This window comes from Aspergillus udagawae (genome assembly GCF_001078395.1).
Source record: "Aspergillus udagawae IFM 46973 DNA, scaffold_5, whole genome shotgun sequence".
Lineage (NCBI taxonomy): Eukaryota > Fungi > Ascomycota > Eurotiomycetes > Eurotiales > Aspergillaceae > Aspergillus > Aspergillus udagawae.
In genome coordinates this window covers 1,481,298-1,503,720 of record NW_025091268.1, presented here as the reverse complement: position 1 = coordinate 1,503,720, position 22,423 = coordinate 1,481,298, and the positions used below count along the sequence as shown (strand labels likewise).

The window sequence follows — 22,423 nt, the reverse complement described above, 5'->3', positions numbered from 1 at the left end:
CAGGTTGATCAGAGAGCCTGAACTCCCCTCATGCCCAATGATTTATTACTAGTATCCTTCCAGAAACCAACTAAAAGGCTCTAGTGTCTTCTAACTTTTTTTAGGCGCTTTTTACGAATATTGCTAGTGGCAGGGTGTCGTTCCTGATGTCTGAACACCCTGTCATCTATGAACTTCTTGCCCCCATAGTCCGGGATCCCCAGGCACCGGACTCAGGCTTGGAGGCCCAAGGATGATGGCGCTCAAGCCTTTGCCTCCTGAATCGTTGTCAACTTATCATTTTCGCCCCTAGCAATATCATCTTGCAGTGTTTTGATGGCAATACATGGTGAGGATGAAGTAAAGAGTGGGAGATACTGTTTCCAGAAGGATTCTGAGGCCAAATAGCCAATAACACGTGGTAGCTTATCTGTAATCTGAATCGGATAGAAGGTTAGCTGGACGGTGGCTGACATTGTTTCAAACTTTCAATAATTACAATGCCAATCCACCTAGATTCATGTCCAGGGCAGTTGTCCACAAGTACAACCGAGGCTGCAACTAGAAATAAGGGACTCACAAATGGGCTTTGACTTTCAGAATATCGGTGGAATCTATCGGAAAACCGAAAAGTGATCGCCAGGTGTCCCTCACTGAGTTGGACCCACTTGGGTAATTATGTCAGAGAGACGCGGAGCCTGGACGAGCAAAGAGTGGGAGGACCACAACAGCTGCAGATCAGGATGGTAGAGGTTAGTAGGCAGTAGTCTAGGTGAGATAACAGTAAGATAGTGTAGAGCATGAATTGTGGACAGAAACCGTGTCACCTGAGATGAACATAAAATAATAGATGACAGCAATGGTTTAATCCAGAAAGAGAATGAAGATTTATCATGATTGCAGCATGAGATCCATTAATGGTACAGACTACCCCTTTAGAAATCCACTTTCTCCAATCATCCATTTTACCGGGCTCCCGCTGCAAGTAGCAGTAACTGGCATGAACCAACCGATCGACGGCTCAGAGCGTCGCAGCGAGATCGATCGAACTGTGTGGCAAAAAGAACAGATGATGATGGGCTTCGAGGGCTGGACTGGGGATGACTTGGCGAATGGGTGACAGTTGGAACCCTAACTTGTTTGACGTCGGCAGGGCCTACTGTCATCTGAGACTAGGCCGAATCCGGACATCCCATTTCCCAACTTCCTGGACAAGGAAGGGCTGATCGCCCGAGGTGTTCCTTTGTACGAGCCCCACCCCTACACTGGGATTGGAGCAGCAATATGTGGTGTCCCAGGATCCACGTCGTCCTGTCTCCTCCATCACTGTACATTAGTTACATGCAGTCCACTGCACATCATTCACATCCCCGGTCATCCAATTGCTGGATAGGACCGCTCCTCATGACTCTGATTACAGAGACAAGATGGAGTCGGAGGATCGTGGGGGCTAAGAAAGTTCCTTGCGTACCGTTCGAATTATCGCACTGCTGCCTGGCAACTGAGTTCCAATAATTGATTGCGCAAGAAAGGGGCCAGGTCAAGGCAAGATAGTTGTTCTGTTGGCAGCGTGCTGCTTAGGTCATTGACTAAATGCATGACGCCGATAAGGAGTCAAGCAGACTGACTGGTGTGACAACAGGGTGCCCCATACTGTGTGCTCTCCGTAGTAACTGTACAAACAGGCGGTAATATGCAAGATCCGCTGCCCCGTGCATATGACATCTCAGCTCTCGGCTAGGGGGTGCGTAGCGAAACTGACATGCGGCCATATCATCAGACACGGAACCATGACTAGTGGTTTGGGTTTTGCTCTTCCATACCATCAGGGATCGAAAGTGTATCGGATATCTACTCCGTACCCTATACTTTGTAACTACTAAGCTAAAGCAGCCATCACCACTTCTGCAGCCTGTACAAACGAACGATATGATGTGCGCGATAGACCATCGTTGGCTGCAACCAATTCGACTTATGGCATAGTCCCATAGTTCTGGAACCAGAAGGCGGACGATTTGGCTTTCCTTCGTTTGGGTTTCTGGGATATCTTGAAAATGGACCCGCATTGTGCCAAGGTTGCGCCAAGATCGTCAGATGTTCCAATTTGGAGGGCCACATGAGATGAGAATACCACTAGTCGAGGGGGATAAATACAACCATGGAATTAACCAAGATAGTACCATGAACTGCTTGGATTCGTGGTTTCAGCTGTGGAGTGCTTACACATTGCACTACTGCGGATAGTTCCATGTGACAAGAAAGCTGAGCGGAGTCAATAGGCTGGAGTCGCAGGCTTCCATTGAGCTGGAGCTGTGGGCCGATCGGAAGATTCAATTTTCAAAATTTCCAGAAAAGCCACATAGTTCTTCAATGGTTCTAAGACATAGCGGTTCCAATGCATACGTCGAGTTGTTTAATAATGATGACAACGTTGGTGGGGAGTTGTCACCCACGAGACATGACTTCGAAGGATCTTCTCGCTAGTCTTATCCTAATCATGACTTCACGACTGTCCCCAATTCTTGCAGATCACAATGAAGTTCCCTAGTCAGGAGTAACAGACACAGACTTTACTTGCCCATCCATGCTCTACGGCAGATGGAAAAGTAGAGGTAAGGGTTGCTGTGGTATGCAGGACAGTGGCAGGAAGCCTCAAATCCTGGATCGGTCTCTAGTCTGAACCCGTCCCATAGCCTCATAGATAGGGGTGCATTTTCCTGGGAACGGCAGGTCCATGGGGCAAGTCCCAGCCCAGCGTACCTGATTGATCTATCGCACCAATGAATTGATCCATGACTTAAAATGATACCATTCCTCGTTTCTGAACGCTAACCATGTATGTCCTAATTGTTCGTGCGGCTAGCATAAGGCTCAGGCCAGCAGTCACCATGACTGTCTAGGGTTCACCGACATTGCGCAGTGAACTTGGCTAGGGGAACAGGGAAGTCCACGATCAAACTCAGAGAGAACGGGTCAAAGTTTTGTCTGGAACAATGATGATGTCGGGCGATACCTGAAAAGAGCATTGTTCACTTACTGAAAATGGTAATAAACACCGCTCTGAAATAGGAATGAAGCCTTGGTACAGCCAAAGAAATTGGAGGTGGCGTACAACCTCTTGTTGGATAGAGTTCAACCTGCAAACCCCTCGGCGGCCTCGGCCCCCATTAATGCTTAGCCTGCTTTTAGAGAGACATGGAAGTACTCGATATTATTCTATATTCAGCGCACGCTCAGATGTGCAACCATGTATTGATTCGCGTGGTTATTTTATTTTATTTTATTTTATTTTACACACTCATACAAACTAAGCTTTGTTATTTCTCCAGTTTTCAGATGCCGATTCATCATCAGTATGCATGGGTAAATGTCGGCGTGACGCCACCAATGAAAGTCGGTAAGCCTGATTAATGACGCTTGGTAGTTTAGACTCTGACAAGCGATGATCAAGCCGCTGACATTCAACCTGATGAACAAGGTTGACAGCGGATGCTCCAGGTCAATGGGAATGTTTTGGTCCCATTTCCGAAAATTATACGACAGCCCATCATTGGCACCGAGTCTGTCCGCAGTACATACTTCTACAGAGAATATTTAAATAGTAGCAGTATGGATTCTGCTTCGCTACGGTGTTTGCATTGCACTTCAGCCCTGACTTCTGAAACTCCTGAGGTTCTCCGTCATCGGGACCCCATACCTACTCACTCCATATCTTGGAACTGAATTCCAAATTCTACCAGCAGCAGCCTGCAGGTGACGGACTGGACAAGGACTGCCTTTCCGTGTGTCTAAAGTTAGGGGAGAGCCGAGGACTGGATCGAGGCTGAAATGGAGCCTGACAGGACGCCAGGCGCCACTAGTTTTTGCTCTCTAGTCTGAAGCAGCTTTGAGAAAATATCATAGTAGATACGTTATTACGGCGGGATTACAGGTAGGGGATACTGGGTATTTCGTAACCCTGGCGTAAGGTCTCTTAGGCTGTGTCTACTACCTTTACCTAGATAGGTGTAGCGAGTCTAGGAGAGGGGTGGCGCTGCCAGCCTGCCACAGTGCCAGTGCCAGGCGTACCCACTTCCTACATAATAGTACTACGCACTAGCTTTAGTGAAGTCAGCCAGTCACCCTACAAGAACCAATCATCACAGAAGACTCAGATCGTGCATAAATGGAGTAAATGTGCAGATCAATTCTGGATCTTGCAGGATGAAGAATCTACCTTCTCGAAGACGGGATACGATCGGAATGTTTCCCTGCAACGTATTACATGCCTACCCCAAGAGAATTGCTACCATAAGAGATGATTGGAACGAACGGTAAGATATTGAAGAACGGATCTACCTTACCTACTGCTCAGGATATCATTGTCCACATTTCGGAACGTACCTCTGCCCTCTGTGTAAAGTTGGAATGGAATTTGTCATCTTTAGCTGCCGTGTCACCTTTCGACCGAGAGCATTCCTGGTACCTGGGTTCGTCTCACTTTCGGCTGGTTCGAACTGGGCCATGTCTGGCACAGACAAAAGAGTTCTTGTCATTGTCACATTGAGCCTTCTTTCGCTATCTAGTAAAGTAGCATCTATCTACTAATTATCTAGAACCTCTACAGCAGTAGACGGGATAGTATGAACTTTGAATTACATCTTGCTCACGGGTTGTCTTATACTGTATCGGGTATGGCGTATATCTCAGAAAACTTGGGTTCGAAACTTCGAATATCTATTGAACATTCAGATACAGATTACTCTGTATTATTCTCTTCGCCACTATCTACTTGGTTTTGCATTCCCGGGCAAGTGACCGTTGACATCATTTTTGGATGCAAGATGTCTCATCAACAAGCCCACGCCTCCACGGGTCTTCTAACGCCCCATAGATAAACTACTAGTAACACCCATTTAGTTTATGGCAATTCTCCGAAGTTTTCCCAAACTCTCAATATTTCGAGCTTGCCATATTTGGAACTGGGGAACCTTGAATCCAATAGTCCGAGATTTGTCTCATAGTCCCCAACGTAGCTGGCAAATCATCCCCTCTCAAACGAACAAACCTTCCCCGCCTCGCACTACTTTCTGGAATAAGTCATGGTGAGAATGCCACCCTGGTCCCTGGGGGCGGTCAGAAACATTAGCTCTCTCCAGCCCCGTTTCGACTCCGAAGTCTCTCGGTAATTGGGTTAGCTAGCAATGGTGTTCGTCGAGTCACACTGTACTAGTCCGTCATGTGCGGATGATCGACGGCTGATTTACCTGCAGACAGGAGTTCACGAACTTCATGATCGTCTCACGACCGTTTTCTTGATCATGCTTTTCGTCTCGTAAAGCTCTCCGTGTCTGAGACAATCGGCGTGGCATCATCATTGACCGTTCATCCCCTTACGGCTCCACGATGTGTAGCATTTAGAAGTGACGACTGTGGAAATTGTGGCCTAGGGATGGGTTCACCACGAGAGCCACGTTTTTCTTCAATCATGATCTGCACAATACTCACCGAGGCACGGTATCTGTCATGATATCTTCTCGGTTCCTGGTCTCTCGGAAACGAGAGATCCTTATTTCAATATTCGAGTCTCTCCTCGGTAGTTCACCAACTTATCGGTAGTTGAGTCCGACGAGCCTGCCGCCTAATATCTTCTTTGGGATCAAAGACAGGAAAAACGTGTATCTGAGAGAAGTGAAAGCTGTCAGAATCAGATGGGGCAGCGGCCTTCCAGTGGAGGGTTTCTCCTACCTGTGCGGCTCCTGCATTCAATACATGGCATATTGCCAGCGTACTCGCCCCTTATCCCTGATGGGTTTCCATTTCTACGTTTTATTTGTTCATCGGTTATACCTGAGTTCCTTGCAAAGCATATACAAAAGTCAGGGCCGAGACAGACTATTTCCCTAAAGTCTCCAAGGAGAACCCTGCGTGACACATCGTCGGGGTCTGTTGCGATGCGCTGCTGAGATCTCAATAAATGCCAATTGGAGTAACAATTTCCGCGCCTGTCCTCCCGATACCTGTTTGCTAACCCTTTCTCAATCTCCCTGCCAGAGGACAGCGTTGGTCTGTGGGTTCAGCTTTAATGTAAGGACGTGATTCAATGATGTGCGTTCTCAAATTCGCCCCGTTCTGCGCTTCTCACCGCCGTCTACCCGCAGAGATCAGGACCAAGCCTCGTTCGGAACTCGCAAGCGAAGTCCTCTATCATTGCACCAAACAAGGAAGATGGCCACAATACATAAGCGCTCTCCTTTCAGGACTCTGTCAGCGATCATCCGACGTGCGCCAAATTGGGTGACTGCAGTGTTGAATAACAAATATGAGCCATAGTCCAGCTATGGTTGGTATTTTCTCTGGCTGGCATTGGAAGAATCCGCCGAGTGAACAGACGAAATAGTGCCAAAATCACTTGTACTTGATCCTTCGCTGAGAGACAAGCCCATTCATTTTATTGCGATGGTCATAGTCTACCTGAGGCAAAAATGCTCTTGCCCTTGTCCAGACATGCACTATGGACTGCATCACAGGTGTTTCCACATACAGCTTTGGAAGACAGAAGGCACACAAGTCCAATGGGATTGTAATTGGTTGAGGGATACTTTTCTGTACTCCTTCTCCCAATCATTTCGCTGATGGGTGATGGCGTACTGACAGTTGTTGATCTCAGTTTTGCAGCAGCCTTCGAAGAAGATCTCATACTCAACAGGCCGCAAAATGGGAATCACGACCATTGTAACAAATGATGATGCTTGACAGTTGTAGTAGTCCTTGCGATCGTGTCGACATGAAAGGGCATTTTTCATTTCCTGGTGTGGCTTTGGGGTATTCGGCCACACAGTCTCCGCTACAAGCGACTGAGACCCAGGTTGGAACTCGAGAAGAGTGATACTTGCGGTGCATTATCCCAATTCTTTTTGACTGCTTGGAACACATATTGGCTGAGCGTGTTACTAGCGCTCAGGATGTAGCGAGGCCTTCGAGTACCAACCAATGTCATGGTTGAACATATTGGCTGGATACTGGGCAGCAGGCAGCGTGCGTTCACCACTCCGGTTGACTCCACTGATACTGCATCAGAAGGTCAACACTGACGTGCGGAATCCTATCTCGCATTGTTTATCGTAGGAGGTAGCATTTCGTTTCTGTTCAATTTAGATTTGCAAAGTCCTACGCTGAGAACGTAGTAAGATTCTTCGTCCGCTGGATGAATCCATCAGCGAACAATGCTCGCTTCAAGTAGGCTTTTCCTTTTCTGTTTCAGCGCTCATCCTCTTCTCTGCGTATGATGCGCATCATCCCCAGTATTCGCTAAGACCCAACTTGTGGGATGGGACGGAGAGAAATTGAGCATCGTCGACCATGTCCATCGCTAGTGGCAATTCATGATTGTCACCAAGTCTTCGAACTTCCTTGACCGCCAGATGTCCAGCAGGGGCCTCCGTCAGTGAGACCTGAAGAAGAGATGCTTTAGAAAACCGGCGTTGCTTCTTTCCAATTGCTTCTAGCCACCAGGGTCCCCATGTGTGGCAACCTGATCGGGAAGGAGGAATGCCTGCACTTGCTGGGGGATTCTAACGGATTCCGTAGGTAAAGGATCTCGCAGGGTGCGGTCAGTTCAAACCTGTCATACACTTATCAAGGTTAGCATCGCTCATGGTAATGGGAAGGAGCCATTCAACGCAAAGCTCGAGAACACGTTACAGGAATTTTGACCGTCGATATCCGGCCAAAGTCGCTCAATTGATGCAAGAGAAAAAGATTTTCTCTGTTTACTCCTGGGCGTTGCAGAATTAGGACGAATTGGCGCCCCTTTCCAAAAAACATTAGGTAAATGCATTCTACCAAGCACGACTGGCCAGGATCACAGTGTTACACTGGCGGCACGGAATGGAGTCGTATGTTGCCTGAGGAAGCAAATATCATGTGTCTAGACCTTTTCACGTTTCTTCAATTGACAGTATTTATACTCGCACAGAACCACAGCGGTAAGGATATCTTTTCTACAGAATGCCCTCAACATCCAGTTTATCATCGCCTTTGTTCTTCTCTCTGACGAAATCTATTCGATCTGACATCCGTTCCTGGGCTAGTCTACATACAAGATGGGCTTGATGCGCACTGATCTCGGCCTATCGGTTTCCTTCTGTCATCGAGCTGAATCTTACTTTCCCACTGGATGTTGAAAGATTGGGTTCACACCACCAGTCACTTGACAACATGCTTAGGAGGATGATCGTCGATCGCGAAAGTTTGCCAAATACGAGTGTGCCACCTAATGAACGAGCCAAAAAAAAAAATAGAGAAGAAAAGAAAAGGGACAAAAACGCAAAAAAAGAATAAGGACTTTGATTTGCCCATACTACACCAGCTTCCCCTCAAATTCCTCTTCTGCTTCTCTGCAGCCAGTTCCTTTGCTGCCTTGCAGCAGTTTTCGAAGAAAATCGTGATTATCAGGCCATCCGAGCATCAAGCAATCAGATTGGCAAAGGACAACCTCCAACAGACTTTCGGATGCAGGTACAATCCTCGATAGGGATTGCGTTATCTCTACAGTCGGAGCTCTCCGAAAGCTCTTGGTCATTCAGATTTGCGATAATCTGTCTTGGTCTCGGTGGTGTGATAGCTGATCTTTCGTTTTCAACGGTCAATTGGACGGCATTATTGCGCGATAGCATGTGAGACATGTCTATTTAATAATGCAACCATTTTATCAAAGCTGCGGGGCGTACGCAGTACATGAGCTGCCAAGGCCCATGCCAATTGTTACCAGCGTCCCACTGGTCCACTTGGACAGCACGATGGCAGCAAAGAACGAGGGCTGGCTGGCTTGGCGTCTATCGCAAAAATGAGTAGCTATTGGCTGACATTCATCCGTGCAGGGGGCTTGTCGCCTGTCCTCTCAGTTGCAGGCACACTAAGCATGATCCCTGTTCTTCAAGACCGCCAGTTCCTGCTCCAAGTGTCTTGTCCAACGAAATACCTCACAGAGACCAGTGAGGAGGTTGGCACATGTTAGCGGCAGGAACTAGCCCCAAAACGCGCCTTTTTCCCTTACGCTCAGACATCTGCTGTTCCTTGCGGCTTGTCACCTTCCAAAATAAGCTATCCGCCGGTGGCCGAGGTAGAATCCTGCGCTAGAGATTGCTTAACAGAATCTCGACAATGATTAAAGCGTCTTGGCATTGCCTGTACCTTTCCAGCAGGTCGGCCTTTGTCTTCCACAAATTGAAAGTAAGTTCGGACAGTCCTTTTTCCTAATTAGACAGGAATTATAGTCTATTGGCTAAAGTGGTCCAGAGTCTTGACTTTCAGTTACCAATATTATTCTGTCTGGGAATGGGCTCGTAAGTCTGAGACTTTTCATGCGGGGATGTCGGGAACATCATAGCAGCCTATTCCGATTCACATAGGGTCCACAAGTCAGCTGTTAATGTCCAGTGCCTGTCGGGTTGGCCAATGGCAGAGGATTGACCAATGCGACTTTACGACCTGTTTTTGCACTGAACAGTCGAACCCCTGTCCTGCGCTACTGATCACTGAATCCTGGAAAGTGAAGGCTGTTCACCAAGTACCTGACCGTGGGCTGCAGCAGGACAAGTGCAGAAGCGAATTAGGATTCCAGTTGAAGCCATGACTCCATAACCAGTCCGTTCAGAAGCTTCCCATGGCTTACAGCCCGAACACGAAAGGTGCATCAACTTGTACCATTTGCAACACTCCTATTGGGATGGATCGAGATTAATCTCCGATCAGGCAGTAACCGGCAAAATAATTACCGTAACTAGCCGTTTTATTCCACCGTCGAAATCACAGCGTTGGCCGTATGAGATAGATAATGGCTACCTATCTTCGCACTGGTTGGTTCGATATAGATACATTTCGGCGACGATCGCGCCTGCTCACCAGTCACCAGGCTTGCTTTGCGATCGCAGATTCGCAGGCGCTCAGGACTGATTTGCATGATCTCCCCTATCCGGTTGGCCATACTAAATTTAAATGCTTGGTCTCTTTTCAACTCCACAAGAGTGATAGCGAAACAGAAGAGACAAGTGAAGGGAAATTTGATTAAGGATGATTTGATGGGACCAGAAAGAGGCCCATCGAAATCGCTGCTCCACTGTGGGAAAATTAAGACTCAAATGCACCATCCAGACCCTCCGCAAGATTACCATCTTGAATGATCAAGATAAGCAACGTTGTCTATCAACAAATCAAAGTGTCCCGGACAATGTCTTCCAACTAATTGCGTGCTTGGGTTCCTTTTTCTCCTTTTCTTTCCATCGCTAAACCTAACCCCTCATTGCTTTGGAAGCGGGAATTTCAGAGAATCCGGTTCTCGTCGGATGCAGGAGGATTAAGATGGCGCATGTCAATCAACCCCTCTTTGACTGCAGCCTGCAAGTATTGTTACCACCTTCTTCTGCCTGTTTCTACTTTTCTAGAAGCCCGCTAGAGGCGCCGCTTGGTTGCATCGCGCCCCTGATTAGCTTTTACCCCAGGTTCAAGATAGGTTGGTTGGCCGTGGCGGCGCAGGATACCCAACTTCCAGCGGAGCCTATTTCGTCAACGGCCAGCAAGCTAACACCATTTCATGCCCCTAGCCCATCATGGCCTGTTAAAAAGGCAATTGTCTCGCTCCACATACCCAAGCTACTTATGATTTGCGCTGGATCTTCGTTTTCTGGATTCCCACGCCTGCCTGTTCCCTCTCCACCTATTAGGTAGTCATTGTCATTGTTGGTTGCAGATCCATCAGTACCCATTCTCTCATGCCATGACGCGCACCACTTCTGTTGAAGATGTCAAATTTGAGATCCCCACGTGGGAGAACACGAATGTTGATGTCGCTGACGGCAGCTGCCGACCAGAATCGAGTGCCAGCGGCGACACAATTCGTCCAAAAGGTCGCATACGACGATCAATGACGGCCTGTAATACTTGTCGTAAGCTGAAGACCCGGTGCGATTTAGATCCACGCGGTCACGCTTGCCGCCGCTGTCTCTCCTTGAGGTTAGTACGATAGAAAAGTCTACATTGAAGGATATGAGATGTTCAAATCCTGAAAATCTCTCGCGCGTCAATTGACCGGCCGGGATCGCAATTTTGCTGAACATGTTTTCCTCGCAGGATAGAGTGCAAGCTGCCTGAGACAGCTGAGCGCTTTCAAGATAATGCTTCAATGTGGTCGGATGCAACGGCAGCTATTCCGTCCATTGAAGAGCGCCTCAACTCGCTGGAGCGAAGTATGACAGAAATGACCAGCATGATGCGACAGATGATGGACCGGTCGCCCAGTATATCTGGCAGCTCGGTATCCATGTTGACAAGGAGTGGTATCACCGACGAGACCGCTTCGATCGAAGGAAGTCAATCGTCTTCCTTCGCTCCTAGACCTATCCGTCTCATTCAGGACCTGCAGTCCGACTTCACGGGAGAGGCAAATGTCCTACCTGCGGATTCGAGGTCGCTCGGTGACCCTTTCACTAAGGGAATCATCGACCCTAAATTATCTCAGAAACTAATTCAAGTGTATGCCACTCCCTTCCCCTCGTCTGATTCTGATCTGTCCTGAGAAACTCCCCGCTAATTTACTCGTCCCAAAGGTTTGTTGATCATTTTGGTATCTGGATCTCGATCGACAGTCCGTCCGATATCCATAATGAGTTGAGAGCCACAGATCCGCTGCTCTATAGTACAGCTTGTCTGCTAGCGTCTCGCTACGTCCCCGGTATACCATCATCCGTAATCCATGCTATGTATCTTCAGGTACGGCATGCAGCAGTCAACATCCTCTGGAACAAGCCACCTCTCAAGCACGAGACTCTTCAGGCTCTTACTCTTCTTGCGTTATGGCCAACAGCAGTGCAAAAAGAGACTCCCATGGATAGTTGGTTGCTGAGCGGGATCTCGATCAACCACGCTATCATTTCGTTTGACTTTCTCAACCATGCTCCTGCCGAGCTTATTGTGGACAATGACATGGTCGCGAAACTACGCTTGTGGAATGCTCTATGCCTGACTCAGTTACAGTATGTGTTCAATGTATTCAAAAATCTTACTCGACATTTGCTAAGAGAGCCTCCTAGGTCTGCCATTGGAAATGCTCGTCCCTTTCACATACAGCAGAGGTACATGGAGCATTGTCCACGACTTCTTGAGCACCCAGCTGCTACCTTTGAAGATGGAAAAATTGTAGCGGAGATCCAGTTATACCTGATCGCGCTAAAGCTGCAGAATTTCAGCCACCGTATGCGGCTGGGAGACTTCGAATATGAGGAAATCGAACGCTGGAAGATGGAGTGGGCACATCTCTTGAGTAAGTAAATAACCGTCGATCATACGTCATACGAGGTGGACTAACTGAATGAGCAGCTGGCGAGCAACATTCGACACTAGAGCTTAGCCTTTGGTATTGCCAACTACTACTTTATCGCACGGCAATGAGGTTCCATTGGGAGTCCGAACACCTCATCTCAGAAATCCTTCGTAATTCGCGCCTCATTCTCTCGAGATTTCTATTGGTCCGGTTTCCAAACGCACTCGCCTTCCCAGATCAGATATACTACATTGTGGGCTACGCCGCCCTGAATCTCTGCGACTTTAGCCCAATGGATCCGCTTATCGACCAGGTCCAAACCTTTCTCCTTCACCTGTCACCGAACGAAGATCACATTGCCTACCGCTTCTCATATACAATCGCAGAGCTCAAGCGGCGGTGCGCAGCAGGTCCTAACCCCAATAGTGCTGTCAAAGGTGCATTCGGGGATACTCGGAAACTGAGCATGGGGCAGCAAATACCATTCATGAATCCGCTGATGGATACCATGATGGGGGAGTATGGTGGCTTGGAGCATCTCATGCCCGAAGTTCCTCCGCACTCCTTGCCAGATATACTCACCAGTGTAGCCGGTGAGCTGCAAGCGTTTCGTACAGCGATACTATGATATGCCAATCGTATATGGAATGCTTGCATGTAGTGAGACCCCTCTGAAAGCGCCTCGTGCGCGAAACAGCCGTCCGTACAGCGCGGCAGTAATATATTTCGTTTCTTCTTTCCACAGGGCGAAGCAGGCTTCACCTCCCGGCGTCGAACTATTTAATTTCAAACTATGTTATTTATCCAACTTTGGTCTTTTTTCAATTTTGAACTCGCTCCGTCTTTGGCGCTAGGTCCAGGTCTCAAGTCAATCGATCCTTCGTTTGGAGGGGGTAATGACTCTTGGAGGAGACCTTAGGCCACAATTACCATAAATACTCTTTTTAAAGCCAATTATGGCACGAGCATCTAAATCTCGATCGCAAGGGCGCATCGTCCAACATTGAACCCTCGAACGACACTTGGCATTCCTCTCTCTCGTGATATATCTTATCTTTCCGCAATATATATTTAATGGTAAAAGTACTAGCCGTATTGATCGATATAAGATAAAGCAGCCATGCAATTCATGATATATATATATATAATTCCAAGACAGGACACACACAAAGAATTCAATTCCAGTGAAGTCTCAGAGAGATCGTATCTTCCTTCATTCGATGCCTGCTGTTCAAGTACAGATTGTACTTCCGTTCAGCCCAGCTGTCGGGTAAAACACCCGGGGCAAGCCACTAGCCATGACAACGGGGACCTTCCCACCTGAGTCTACGGTCAGCGTGGCGCAGGAAAAGACCTCAGTCAGTTGTGTTCCAGCCGCATAGCCTGTTCCGCCCAGCGAGAGCGTGTAGGAGCTTCCGGAAGCACCGAGGTTCGAGAGGACGGTGACGACCTGCGCTCCGTCGGTGCCTTTCCTCATGGCGATGGTGGAGGTATCTTGGTAGATCGGGTTATTCTGTGGACTGAGTTAGCACGGGCTTGGTCGCGTATGGTGGCTCTGGGAGTGAGTGCCGTGTACCTTATAAGTCACGTACGCCGGGTCCTTGCTAATGGCATGATTCCGGATGGCGTTTGCTGTCGCGATGAGCTTGTATAGCTCGCTGGTGTTCGAGTAGCCGGATAGCCAGACTGCCTCGCGGTTTGCGGGATCCGCACCGCCGCTGTAATGTTGCTCCTGACCGGCGTAGATGATTGGGATCCCATCGGAGAGAATGACGAATGCTGCCGCATTTTTGGCGAGAGCCATGTCGTTGGTATACCTGCGAGCAGGGATTCATCAGAACGCTGGAGTGAGGGAGAGTCTAGGAAGAAACTTACGAAGCCAACCGCGGGGTATCGTGATTTTCTACGAATGTGCCCAACAGGGTTGAATCGGCGCACTGCGACTTGACCGTGTTGATCATATTGTAGAGGTCGCTCATACTGCCACTTGTGGACTGGAAAGCTTTCAGAAGCGGATAATATCTGCTCTAGTTAGATGCGCGGCGATGCACAGGTCTATATGTGTATGCCACTCACATAGGGTAATTCAGCACCCCGTCCAGGACCTCCTGGTAGGGGCAAGTGTACGCTGGATCTCCATCAAATACCTCCCCGATGCAGTAGACGCCCGCAGCGTCATTGAATCCCGGCCAGAAATCTTTCTGGACGTGCTTCACAGTGTCAATTCGTAGACCGTCGACTGTAGCATATTGGTCAATTCTTGTCTTATGCAGGTACTAAGAGTACGTCCTTACTGGAATAATTAGACACTAAAGAGCCCACCCAATTGTACCAAATATTTTGGACATCCGAGTTTGTAGTATTAAGATCTGGCAAAGGAACTACATTGTCTCCCAACCAGCAGTCTTCCACGTTTGTCTGATTATCGTAGTTGCTGATGAAGCACAACGGATGGAAGTAGGTCTGAGAATTGAAAGGTTTGAAGACACTATAGTCGACCGAATTGCCTGCACCGGCATATCCCTGTTTCAATCAGCAAGCAGCACATCGGTGGGCTGAACCCAACGAACCATGTGATTAGCAACAACGTCAACCATGAGATGCATGCCTCTGTCGTGAAGGGCTGACGCCAGGGCTTTCAGGTCGTCAGCGGTTCCATAGTTGGAATTGACCGAATAACTTTCCGAGTCAGCAGGAATTGATACCAGTATATGGGGATGACTTGATGCTCACATGTCTTGCTGCCAGTACCCGTGGTATGCAGTGCCTTCCGACGTATCCTGGGGAAGTTGCTCGGTGACTGGCGTTATCCAGATTGCTGTGAAGCCCATGCCTTGTATATAGTCGAGCTATATTGACCAAAATTAGCCATTGTTATACTCTCAAACTCCACACTAGTTAGAGAACGCTGGCTGACTTGTTTAATGATGCCTTGCCAAGTACCACCACAATATTCCTGTTTCACGTGTCAGTGCACCATAGCTTGCGAAGGGAGGCTCGATGTAGCTGACTCGAGCACTAGTATCACACGAGGCCGTCGTGGAACCGTCAGTCCGTGCGAATCGATCCGTGAGTAAGAAGTAGATGGATTGGGATCGCCATTGCGCTGGAGTGGCCGCGAAAGCTGTCCCAGCAAGGCAAGAGAGAATCAAGAATGACCAATGTATAGGCATGCTGACCGTGGTGAACGCTGAGCAAGCCCGTAATCTCTTCTCATGTCAGGACTGGCAAGAGCTAGGTAGGGGATTCATTAGGGTGCTTTTATAACCTTCAGATGAAGATGAATAGGATACCAACAGAAAGTAGATCACCACCAAATGCGCATTCCACGGTTTCCACCCATCTCGAATCGTCAGCTATCAAGAATATCTTACGGAATAACCTCAGAAGCGGACGAGAGTGCCATTAAGGATTCAAATAAATCCCCTGTGAATGTCCGCCCCTGGTCATCCAGCACGAGGATCTGCCGGTCGGTATTCAGTTTGTGGACTACTGCACCGCCCTTGCAGCTTCGATAGAGGAAGATCAACATCGTCGTTGGAATATAGCAGCTGATTCGACGCCACATATGGAAAATGGACCGATCGCATTTTCCACCGATAGGCTGACGTGGGGAAGATGTGGTGGTGTATCGTGTATGCCGGCAAGAAGGGGCATCAGGTGGTTGGTCCCCGGCTCTCCTTCAGTCTTGCAGTGTGACCGCTGAGCTTCTCGTCTCATTTTCCTGATTTCCCCTCCATCATCGTTACTGTGATCGACTCGAGGCAGTTCATCAATAAAAGCATGTGGAAGCTGTGCATGCGAGGCAGTCTTCGTCGGCCCTGATGAAATGAAAGATGAAACATCGCGCCCGAGCGAGATGACGACGAGACAGTTCCTGACGATCGCCATAGGCGTCTTGACCACTGTCAGCGCTCTCTCGGACCCCGCTCAGATTGTGATCCCAGCAATAATAACACCCCAGACGACGGATCTTCTGGAGTTATGGTTAGCGCAGGAAACTTCATATGCCCTCGATGGGGTGTTCAACAATATCGGACCGAACGGGGCCAAGGCGACCGGCGCTGGCTCTGGCATCGTCATCGCTAGTCCTAGTCAAAGCAACCCTGACTGTGAGTGGTCATATCCTCCTTACAATTGATGATTTCTTCATTTACTGCAAATGTTTACTGCAACGGTCCAGGCTGACCTGTGGTTGAGACTATTATACCTGGACTCGAGATGCCGCTCTCACTATCAAATACCTCATTGATTCTTTTGCGGCTGATAACGATCCTGCACTTCAAAAGATCATAGAGGATTATATAGACTCACAGGCGCGCTTGCAGAACGTCTCTAACCCTTCTGGAAATCTTTCAAGTGGAGGCCTGGGGGAACCTAAGTTGAGGGTGGATGGATCGCCATTCCGCGGCTCCTGGGGCCGTCCACAGAGGGATGGGCCCGCGCTGAGAGCAACAACATTGATATCCTATGCAAACTTGATGATTGTATGTATTTGTTGTCTTCAGTAAAGGCTGAGCTTCCTAACTATGAGAATTTTAATAGGATAATGGTCATTTCTATACGGTTGAGTCAAGCGTCTGGCCAATCATTCAGAACGACATTTCCTATGTGACGGAGTTTTGGAACTCTTCTACTTTTGGTACGTTTCTCAGATACTGGATGATAATCCACTGACCAGATCCGAAAGATCTTTGGGAGGAAGTCCGCGGCTCCTCATTTTTCACCACGGCAGTCCAGCGTCAAGCCCTTAGCCAGGGTGCAGCACTTGCCCAGAGGCTTGGTAAATCATGTTCGAACTGCCTGTCACAGGCACCACAAGTCCTCTGTTTTCTGCAGACTTACTGGACTGGCTCGTCCCTATTGGCAAATCTGGATAGTGATCGGTCCGGGAAAGATGCCAATTCCATACTAGGCATCATACATACTTTTGACCCTAATGCGGGCTGCGACGAAGAGACGTTCCAACCGTGTTCTGATCGGGCGCTTGCAGGCCACAAAGAAGTTGTAGACTCTTTCCGCTCGCTCTACCCGATCAATGCGGATGTCCCTGGGGGCCGAGCTGTAGCCGTGGGTCGGTACCCTGAGGATGTCTATCAAGGCGGACACCCTTGGTATCTGTGCACTTTGGCAGCAGCTGAGCAGCTATACGATGCACTTTACCAGTGGGAGAGCTTGGGATCCGTCACCGTTACAAACATAAGCCTCGCGTTCTTCCAAGACTTGTACCCATCAGCTACAGTTGGAACCTACGCGAAGGACACCAGCATATTTGCCTCTATAACTGCAGCAGTTAGAGACTACGCAGATGGATTTCTCTGCGTCGTGGTAGAGTCACCCTCTACTCTTTGCCAGAACCGTGCCAAGTACTAACTAACATGACCAACAGCAAAAATACACCCCCCCGAATGGCGCTCTCGCAGAACAGTTCTCGCGCTATGACGGCTCTCCCATCTCAGCGCAAGACCTCACTTGGTCGTACACATCCTTTCTCACTGCAATCCAAGCGCGAAGGCGTGCTCTCAATCCTTCCGCATCGCAAATCAAAGCTTTCCCCTCAAACACGGCCACCACGCTTCCCCAAATCTGCTCCCCTTCCTCCGCACGTGGACCCTACCGACCTGTTAAGCGGATCAAGTGGCCCAGCCCAGAGTGCCTTTCCCCCCGGCGTACCGTAGCAGTTCGGTTCAATATCCTGGCAACCACCGTCATTGGCGAGGAAATCTTCTTGGTCGGATCCATTCCCCCGCTGGGCGAGTGGGATGCTCGGCATCAGGCGTTGAAGTTGGATGCGAATGAGTACTCGAGCATCACGCCCTTGTGGCACGGGACCGTGATGTTGGATGCTGGGGAAGAGTTTGAATTCAAATTCATTCGGAAGAGCGTCGGGGATGGTAAGGTTATCTGGGAAGAAGGCCAGAATCGAGCGTTTGTGGTGCCCAGCGAGTGTGGCGATGCTAATGCCACGATCAATGCCGCCTGGAGATGGTGATTTCAATTTCTCACTATATATCTCGTGAGCAACAATCCTATGGAGCTTTCGGGCTACTGCGTGGCTTACACATAGAGCTGTTTTCTCGAGCTACGTTTTCGATACTATTCCGTAGTATGTCCACAATGATGAGCTAGTTCTTCTGCTATATAAATCTGAGTATCTATACAATTATTAAGTCATTCCTCACCAAACAACGTATGATCTGTAGAGAAACTACCACTTCAGAACCCAGTCTCCAGCCCAGGCGCCATGGGGCGTCATGCTTTGCAATCCCTGCACAGACAGCACCTTCGAGGTAGCATTGTACTGCACTGAGCCAGGGTGGACGTTGCGGCCGTTGAACGTCACAGCGGAAGGCTTCTCAGCCACGCCGAGGACAGTCACCTTATCCAGGCGGTTCTTCTCCTCCCAGGTACCCTTGACCGAGACGTGGATGCTCGAGCCAGTAGCCTGGAACTCGACGTCGAGGGTGGAGGACGGGTCGACGCTGCTTCCGTCGTCGAGATATAGCGAGCCTGAGGCAGTCTTGTTGCCGCCCAGAGCGGCGAGTAACGACCAGGGGGTGTTGCGGGCGTCTCTGGTAGTGAGGGCAGGTTCCTGCATGGGCAGAATGCTGCCTCCGCGGACGTAGACGGGGATGTGGCCCAGCGGAGCGGGGATGGTGGTGTTGACGCCGGGTTTGGCGTCAACGGCGGTCTGGGTGTACCAGTCGTACCAGACTTCGCCCTTGCCGACGCCGGGGAACACGCCCTTGACGGTATCGACGAGGGGCTCGAGCACGGGGACGACCATGATGGAAGGACCGACCATGAACTGGGTGTCGACGGCGGCGAGGGACGGGTCAGTGGGGAACTCCCAGGCGAGAGCGCGCATGACGGTAGAGCCGGTGGTGTGGGCCTGGTGGAAGAGAGTGTAGAAGTAGGGCAGGATGGAATAGCGGATCTTCATGGCGGCCTTGGCGGCTTGGGTGACAGAGGCCCAGCGGTAGGGCTCCTGGGGGATAGCCGCAAGGACATTGTGGTTGCGGTAGAAGGGGAAGAAGGCCGACAGCTGCATCCACCGGCTGCAGAGCTCCTCATCAGTGTTACCGTTGAAACCGCAGGTATCCACGCCGAACATGGGAATACCGAACAGCGAGAACGACAGACCCTGCGAGATGGACAGGAACATGGAGCCCCATTTGGAGATGTTATCACCGCCCCAGTGACCGGCCCACTTGCCCGAGCCAGCAAAGGTAGACCGACCAATGATGAAGGGTCGCTTCTCAGTGAAGACCTGGCGTAGTCCGTAGTAGGTGGCATTGAGGATCTGGTGACCCCACAGACTATGAACATCGTATTCTTGGACGCCGTCGACATGAGTAGAGTTGGGAGAAATTGCGTGAACGGCAAGGTCATGACCCTCCTGAACATGGTTAATCACATAAGGAGGGTAATTCACATCACGGACGCCCGGCGTGGGCGTCGTCCGCAGATACAATGTAGAAGTTGACGTAGTGCCGGTCTGGGTAGCAGCAGCAGCCGAAGCCTGACTGGCAGAGGCGGCGGAGGCAGAGGCAGCTTCGGTAGAGTTCGTCACGTTGAAGGCCTCGGGGTAATCGTAGCCGATATTGCCAGGTTCACCGGGAAGCTGGAATGGTGGGTGAACAGGATTTAGATGTAGCTTTCCTGTTCCACAGCTGCCAACGCAGAAAGAGGATACCTCACTCATATCAATCCAGATGCCATCAAACGCAATCTTCTTCCACCAGGTGACGAGTTCGTTGGCCCAGTAGTCAAATGCCTTTGGGTTGTGCCAATCGGGGAAGACAGTAAAGCCCGGCCACACTGCACCGATGTAGAGGCTTCCATCGGGGTTCTTGATGAAAACGTCATCCTTTGCCCCTCGAGCATAAGGCTCGTACCTGGAATGCAGACTATCGTGAGAACTTGACCATCTAACAATGAGGAATAAGATAACAAGGACTTACGCATCCGATGCATTGTCGGGGTTGGGAATATAGATTGCCGAGTCAACGATAGGAACGTAGTGTCGTCCCGACTTGTGCAGTTTGTTCAGAAATTCCTCGCCTTCATCGTATGAGAACCGTTCTGGATCATTTTCAAAGTCACGGTAGCCAAGCATGTAATCGATGTCGCTCCTGGAAGCAATGTAAGTAAAAGAAAATGGGAAACATGTATAGGCTCAGAAATCAGACTGACCAGATGTATTCCAGGGGAATCTCAAATCGCTCAAAGTTGTTGACCACTTCTTCGAGCTGAGACCAATTCTGGTAGCCCCAGCGGCACTGGTGATATCCGAGGGCGCTGTACTGCTGCATTGCAGGAAGTCCAATAGTGGAGAGCTGGTAGCTCTTTGTGACGTCCGCTTGCGTAGGACCGGAGTAGAAAGTCAAATCGATGCTACCACCGATTGTGCGCCAAGTGATGTTGCGGGGTTGCAGGAGAACTTCCTGACCATGAGAGTTTCTCAGAAAGACACCGTGGGAGAATGATGCATAGTCCTCCGACATGTCCACCTCGTCAGTGTTGACAAGCGAGTAAGACCCATTCGCGCCTTTGGTATAGTATCTGGTGTCCAGATAGAACGGGTGCTGTCCGTAGATGTTACTGGAGAGCTGATTGTGAGCTTGTTGACTTTGTTCATTGGGTTCAAAAATGGTCAGCAACATACCTATCAATCGGGTCTCCCACATCCGCTGCATAGGTGGTTAGGGTCGCGTTCCTCAACAGCCGCAGCTGGGCCATGCGCTCTCCCAAACCGTACAGGTTGTAACCCTCAGGCAAAGAAGAGACGAACTCGATAAACTGGTTCTCAAAGACCAAGACGGAGCCCTCGGTATCGAAGAGGACATCTCCAGTAGCCTTGCGAATCACCTTGAGATTGAAAGAAGGCTCATTGGACCACTTCACTTCAAAGTCACTTTGAGAGGCGGACACGCCAGAGCCTTGAGCCCGGGGCACCAAGTCTTCCGAGAGGAGGTACCAAGAAGCGTTGGAGGCATCCACGTAGGTAGGAACAATTTGGATATTCAGGCGGTCCTTGGCCAGATAATCCACCGTTAGCGACAACGAATCGATGTCTGTCCCGTACACATTGCATGGGTCTCCCGCGAGCTGCAGGCTGGCGGTGAAACCTCGGGATGTCTGCTGCACATTTGACGCTTTGTAGCCCGGACAGACAGACTGCGCGTCGACGGCAAGAGGATCGTCGATGTTGGCGATCAATTGAACACCAGTGTCAACAGAAGATGGTAAGGTGTACTGCGCGTATGCCGAGGTTGCGGACGTGCTAGGGGCAAGCGAATGGCTTGCGCCATAGGCCATTGGGAGGAGCCAAGCACTGGCGACGACGCGGCCCAGGAGGCTGGCCATGGTGAAAGTCTCAGGGAAACAGGACCAAACCGTGCTGTTGCCGATAAAAAGAAAAGTGAACGTCATTCCAGCGAGGCATCGTCGCCTTTATATCTTTCCCAGGTATGGAGCAGATACGTTGGAGAGCGAATTCCTGTCTTTGTGACGGAACCCCACTTACATTACTGCTATGCGTGGTATGCTGGCCTGACAGTAGAGACTCAAGAGAAATCATCCTGGGACACTGATGGTTACTCCGTCAAATGCCCGAGCAGAGCTCCGCAGAGAACATCCCAGAACTGGAAGCTGGGACGAGAAAGAAGCTTTCATCTCGCAGGATTATTAAGAATCGGGCTTCCTATTCTGGCTGTTGTTGCTTGTCCACTCTAGGCTCGTGCGGGGGCGGTACGGCCACTGGAGTATTGGATTGGGGGGAAAGCTTATGCCCCAGTAGAGGGGAGAAAGGGGACGGGGGATCCGGAAAAGCATTCCTCCGAGCCCGGGGTTTGCGCCCGGCTGTGGATACGGCGATGTTACCGTGTATATTACAGCCGATGTTCAAAGCTCCGGTACTACAATACACGAAAATTACATGTCGGACCGACTAGAGCACCAAGTCACCCACAGCGGCCGGAGCCAGGGAAGATATTCGAAGTTAACTCTTCCGCGGCAGCCTTTGCCACGCTCTAAACCTTAGTCAAATGATGTAGTGGATGTAAAATAGCAACCAAAACAAACACAAATTGCCTCAAGCTTTACCCTCTTGGAATCAGGTTGCAGGACTGGAAAAGGACCCTC

The 22,423-nt window shown here is 49.7% G+C and overlaps 4 protein-coding genes across 4 annotated transcripts; 2 read left to right on the top strand and 2 right to left on the bottom strand.

The window, feature by feature from the left end:
* Positions 1–10,735: 10,735 nt before the first annotated feature.
* Aud_007323 (uncharacterized protein) lies at positions 10,736–12,905 on the top strand (the record flags this gene model as incomplete). Its single annotated transcript, XM_043292216.1, has 6 exons — positions 10,736–10,856; positions 10,932–10,971; positions 11,089–11,490; positions 11,565–11,990; positions 12,048–12,277; positions 12,334–12,905. The coding sequence occupies 6 exons, from the start codon at positions 10,736–10,738 to the stop codon at positions 12,903–12,905; spliced, it is 1,791 nt and encodes a 596-aa protein (XP_043148151.1).
* Positions 12,906–13,508: 603 nt separating this feature from the next.
* On the bottom strand, positions 13,509–15,108 carry Aud_007322 (alpha-amylase; the record flags this gene model as incomplete). The annotated part of the gene is made up of 7 exons (XM_043292215.1): positions 13,509–13,790; positions 13,854–14,094; positions 14,153–14,299; positions 14,354–14,516; positions 14,572–14,800; positions 14,848–14,956; positions 15,011–15,108. The coding sequence occupies 7 exons, from the start codon at positions 15,106–15,108 to the stop codon at positions 13,509–13,511; spliced, it is 1,269 nt and encodes a 422-aa protein (XP_043148150.1).
* Positions 15,109–16,106: 998 nt separating this feature from the next.
* On the top strand, positions 16,107–18,269 carry Aud_007321 (putative glucoamylase/glucan 1,4-alpha-glucosidase; the record flags this gene model as incomplete). The annotated part of the gene is made up of 5 exons (XM_043292214.1): positions 16,107–16,389; positions 16,478–16,764; positions 16,823–16,919; positions 16,968–17,605; positions 17,667–18,269. The coding sequence occupies 5 exons, from the start codon at positions 16,107–16,109 to the stop codon at positions 18,267–18,269; spliced, it is 1,908 nt and encodes a 635-aa protein (XP_043148149.1).
* A 216-nt stretch (positions 18,270–18,485) lies between these two features.
* On the bottom strand, positions 18,486–21,646 carry Aud_007320 (glycoside hydrolase family 31 protein; the record flags this gene model as incomplete). The annotated part of the gene is made up of 4 exons (XM_043292213.1): positions 18,486–20,175; positions 20,242–20,412; positions 20,474–20,881; positions 20,946–21,646. 4 exons carry the CDS (start codon positions 21,644–21,646, stop codon positions 18,486–18,488), a joined length of 2,970 nt encoding a protein of 989 aa, XP_043148148.1.
* Positions 21,647–22,423: the final 777 nt, after the last annotated feature.